The 5,232-nt window shown below is 31.0% G+C and overlaps 1 protein-coding gene across 1 annotated transcript; it reads right to left on the bottom strand.

Moving 5' to 3' along the window:
• Window positions 1-3,427: 3,427 nt before the first annotated feature.
• LOC100499716 (extensin-like protein) lies at window positions 3,428-4,325 on the bottom strand. The gene has a single exon (NM_001248079.3). It carries the CDS (start codon window positions 4,240-4,242, stop codon window positions 3,730-3,732), a length of 513 nt encoding a protein of 170 aa, NP_001235008.2. The 5' UTR covers window positions 4,243-4,325; the 3' UTR covers window positions 3,428-3,729.
• Window positions 4,326-5,232: the final 907 nt, after the last annotated feature.

The raw sequence follows: 5,232 nt of genomic DNA, 5'->3' as shown, positions 1-5,232 counted from the left end.
TCTTTTTTTAAGTACTTTCTCAAAAAGATATTTTCTTTAACCTTCATTAAATTGATCAAGACTAGATTGAGAAAAAGAAAGATAAGATCAAGAAAAGAAGTACACTAGTTTTTATACCAGTTCACTCTCTGTCTCTAAAGAAGCTAATCCAACCCAAATTAGATTTTCATTATGCGTATAGAATTCTTACAAGCAATCACAATCAATATCAGTTTCTAAAAAAAAAAAGACTAAGGCATCTAACCCTAGGGTCCTTTGTGAATAAGAGTTTAAGAGAAACCTACCCTTAACCCAAACTAGAAAAACCTATTCTAGCATGAAAAATTGAGTCAAGGAGAGACACAACCTGATCAATCATGCACAATAACCTTGCTTGAATGAATACGTGTCTTCTTGAACTCAAGAGAAATTCACAACTCACTTTTTACCATGAGATCTTCAAAAACGAATTTTAGAAATTGTGAGTTGCATTTTTTCTAAGCACTTTATCTTCTCTCTTTCTTTTACTTATTTCAGCTTGCACACTCACACATAAGTGAGAATACAAACTAGTTATTTATAGAGAAAATAGTTATAAATGTCTGTAATCGATTAAAAAGTCAATGTAATTGATTATTTCGAAGAAGTAATCGATTATATTATCATTTCAATCAATTAAAGTGTTCTTCCCAATATTTGAAAAACTTTTAAGAACAATGTAATTGATTAGATTCTTGATGTAATTGATTAAAGTGTTTTTTTTATCACTTATGGGAATACTTTTAAGAATAAAGTAATCGATTATGATTATCTAGTAATCGATTAAAGTAGAAACTCTTGAAAAACCAATCATAGTCTCAATTGAACTGTGTAATCAATTATGATTAGCTTGTAATCGATTAAACCAATACGAAAGTCTCTCTACAAGCTGTAAACACTTGTGTAATCGATTACGATTAGTCTTGTAATCAATTAAACAAAAAGTTTTATGCATTGAAGAAAGTTTCTAACTTTAGAAACAATCTCCTTACTCCTATATGATGATGCATGATGTACACATGAAAAGATAGAGACTAAAATGTAATAAACAACACAACAATCAATACAAATGTCACTCAAATGAGTTGGATATATAAAAGATAAAACTTCTTTAAGCTTCAAGATTTAGTATTCATGTTGCTCCCCTTATCTCTAATAACTTATGTCTTATTATTTCTCTCGTCACCAGAAATGGACACATCAAAAGTAGCATGTGTCAAATTTCCTAATAGGAAAATATCAATGGGCTCTCACTCAATAAGGTCCTCTCAAATGAAGCCTATAATATCCAAGATTGAACCGTAGAAGAATCGTGAGACAAGTTAAAGAAATTATCAGGCATTCAAGAAATAGAGCAGTGACACTTTGATACTCATTGGAAGGACGAAATGCTCTAGGGAAAAAATTACAGTCCTTTACTATGAAAAATTACTTGTTTTTGTGTTTTAACTTGACATCCTTACTCTTTGAGTAGATTACTTGTAATCCATCAAACCTTTAATTTATTGTTTGAGAAAGTCAAGAATATTTAAGTATCATGAGGGAGACAATTTTGTTGTGCCAAGTGATATAGAAAATGCTTTTTAGTAAAAAATGGTAATAAAGAATACTTATTTAAAATTAGTTTGATTAGTGAAACATTAATGCTCAATTTTATGTATTTTTATTATCATTAAAAAGTTATGTTGATTAAATCAATTGTACAAAGTATAATATTTTTTTTTACCAACATATTCTTCTTTGAATGTGTCAGTTAGTTTTAAACAAATTTATTTTTTTAAAAAAACTACCGAACAATTTTTCATTTAAAAGAAGCTTTAAAACTAAATAAATGAAAATTGCTAATTAAATAATTTATTTTTTAAACTTACTTAATATTTTAGCTTTCAAATTTTTGCGGAAAAAAAGTTAGGACAAACTCCAGAAAGTCATTTCCAATGCTCGTGCACGATTATAGGTTTATGTTTAACTAGGTGTATGGCCTGTGTTTTGCACAGATTTTTTTTAAAAAAAATAATGAGAAAATGAAAAAAAAAAAAGAGACAAAAAAGTGAAAAAAAATTAATGATGTTGCACTGTCCAGCAAGCAACTGACACATGACAAGCTGCTAGATAATTTTAATTTATATATTGATAATGTACGATAATAGATTCCCAATAGTGTATTTATAATTAAAAATAGTTGTATAGAAATTATTGAACTTCGAAAATCGAAAAGCCTGTTGTCATAAACCTCAATAATCACTGTACTACTTCTCTTCAATAAAATAGTTAAACCAATGTGTCATATGGTTTACACAACAAATAGATATGTGTGGTGGAATTATTTATTTATTTATTTCTTATGTGCAACGGTGCAAGAAATACGAAAAGAAAAAGAAAAAGAAAATACACTAGTGCCAACTGGTTACAGCCTTACAGGTATGAAATCATACATTTGAATTGCAAATTATAAACCATTCTACCTGATTCTAATCTCCCCAACTTCTTTCCTCCTTAATTACATGTGGGAGGCTGAACTTTTAGTGCGTGTGTGTTTTTTATTTATTTATATATATGCATCTTGAAAAATGCATTAGTTGAACCAAAAGTAAGAAACCATTGCTTCTCATCTACTCTATCCGGTCTCAAATTAAGAAAAAAAAATTATTCACATTAATTAAAAAATTTAATTAATTATATTTAATTACATCAATCTCAATTAAAAATATTTTTTAACGTATTATTCATTCAATTTGATATTAGAAATAAAAATATCATTAATTAAAAATGAAAAATATATTAAAAATAATAATATTAAATAAGATAAAATTAATTAGTTTTTTTAGTCAAAGATAAAGATAGTTAAAAATAATATGTTTGAGATAAAAAAAATGTTTTTTTAATATTTGAAATCGGAATAAATGCTTAATATATCTATGGAATTTGTGCAACCAAATATACTTCTACTATGGTTAATAAACTGATCGGTAGAGCAAAAGTGGAGCTAGGGACCACTTGTTCGGGTGAAACAAAACTAAGATGCATTTGCTTCATTACTGAGAGGGAATGATTTACGTATGCATATCTTGGAAGCAGGCACAGAACAATGTATATTCAAATGAACGAATTGGCCCAAAGTCGTAAACCTATCATTTTGATTCAGTTTAATTAGCTAATTATATATATTCAGTTTTTTTAATAAAATAAAATAATATTGCTTGCACGTGATGTCATAAAGTACATTAGTCACGGGCTGATTACAGTGTTGGTGCCTGTGCATGTTAGCTTTAGATTTTATTCTTTTCTTGAATTTTTGTTTTCCTCATGTCAGGCATTGAACAGAAGTTAGCTAGAAAGAGAAAAATAATTTAATTTCCAGATCAGCCATGCTCTCATGTCTCATTCAGCAAAAAGAAAAAACAAAAAGAGACAGCAATAAAAATTAAGAAGTGTTCGTAACATTAATCATTTATCTGTCAAATAAATAACACTATCATCTTTGATTCCTTTTGCTTTTACATAAGAAAAGCATCGGGAGTTTATTTAATTCGACACTTTGCTAAATAAAACAAACACTAATTAAAGCGACAGAATAACGAGAAGTTAACCATCCATGCACGTATAGGAATCGCACCATGAGCAATGAAATTTGAAAATAAAAGACATTAACGGAAAGCCACAACTACGAATAAGCACGAAGCAACTTGTGCATATCATAGACCATGATGATTAAGCACATTGGAAATCACGTGGGACTTGCCTTGAGCAAACATTGAGAAGCAAGCTGAGTGAGATTGGAAGGTTGAGGTTGATGCCCAAAATGTTTGCCCTAAGGGCAGTGCAAAGGCACACTGCAGCTTCAAGATCAACAAGACCATTGAGGAGGGAGCAACAAGGGGTAACTGGTGGTTGACCTAAAGTCACGTTCAACAACCCGTTTAGCACATTGGCACACACTCCTAGTTTGAGTGCGTCACGAGGGCAAGAGGTACTTGAGCCACCTGAACCACCCGAGCCACCTGAACCACCAGAACCACCTGAACCACCAGAGCCACCTGAACCACCAGAGCCTCCTGAACCACCCGAACCACCTGAGCCACCTGAAGGACTTGGCTTAACAGGCTTGTGCTTATTATGCCTTGGCTTAGGGCTAGGGCATGTCCCGCAGGCAGAGGCAAGGGCAAAGAAGAGAATGTTGATCGTGAGGAAAAGAGCAAGGAAAGAGCGAGTTTTGGAACCCATCTTAAACTTTTTAGGGTTTTTTTTTTCTTTAACTAATGGCTCGCAGATTTAACTACGGGAGCTTAAGAGTTTTTGTGGGGATGGGAGTCATTGGCAGTGAATGGTGGTTTATATAGGGTTTTGGAATGCAAGTGGGGTAAATTGTTTAGGAAAATGGTCATCGAGGTAATAATTATTAAAATATAGTTTAACGGATTTGAGAGAAACTATGTTAATGAAGCAATAACCATGTATTAGAATGAGTTTTAGCTGGCAGAGAAACCCTTGAACTAGGTTTTGTATTTTGTGAGGTGATGTAGGGTCTCACATCTAAGTTGTAAGTTAGTTAAATTTAGGGTATGCTTGAAAATCAATTAGAAATTTTGTTGCGTGCTTTCCAAGGCAATTTTAATTTTACACTTTTCAAAGTAGCAAGTGTAAGAGTAAAAATTTGTTGCTTTTTCGTTTAAGAGAACTTAACTTTTATAGAAGCATAGCCTTAACCTCTCTAAAAAAGGCTTTCGTTAATAGTCATATATAATATCCTTTACAAAAAGAAGACAAGATTGTTTTCTTTACGTTATTTTTTTATGTATTTTTTCTACCGTTATTATTAACATATATTTATTCTTTTCAAATTCTTTTCATCTTTTTTTATTTTATTTTTTTTATATCACATTATTTATTATCTTTTTCTACTCTCTTTTTTCCTCTTCCTTCCTTCCATACATGTACGTTTCCCACCTCACGTTCCTTTCTTTCCATACATGTACGTTTCCCACCTCCCGTTCCTTAATAATATTGGAAATATTATAATTTTAGTCCAATCTTTTTGGCTCTAATTGACATCTCTTTTTTTTTTTTTTTCCTGATTGACATCCTTTTGCAGTTGCTTTCAAGATAGGCAAGATATACAATCTCAAGAACTATTGTAATCAGAAACTTTGACAGGTGGAACCGTGGAACGTAATTTCAATACCTACATTACTCTTTTGTTCAAAAAAAATTGTC

This window comes from Glycine max, chromosome 17 (genome assembly GCF_000004515.6).
Source record: "Glycine max cultivar Williams 82 chromosome 17, Glycine_max_v4.0, whole genome shotgun sequence".
Taxonomy (NCBI): Eukaryota; Viridiplantae; Streptophyta; class Magnoliopsida; order Fabales; family Fabaceae; genus Glycine; species Glycine max.
This window is presented reverse-complemented; position numbering and strand designations above follow the sequence as displayed.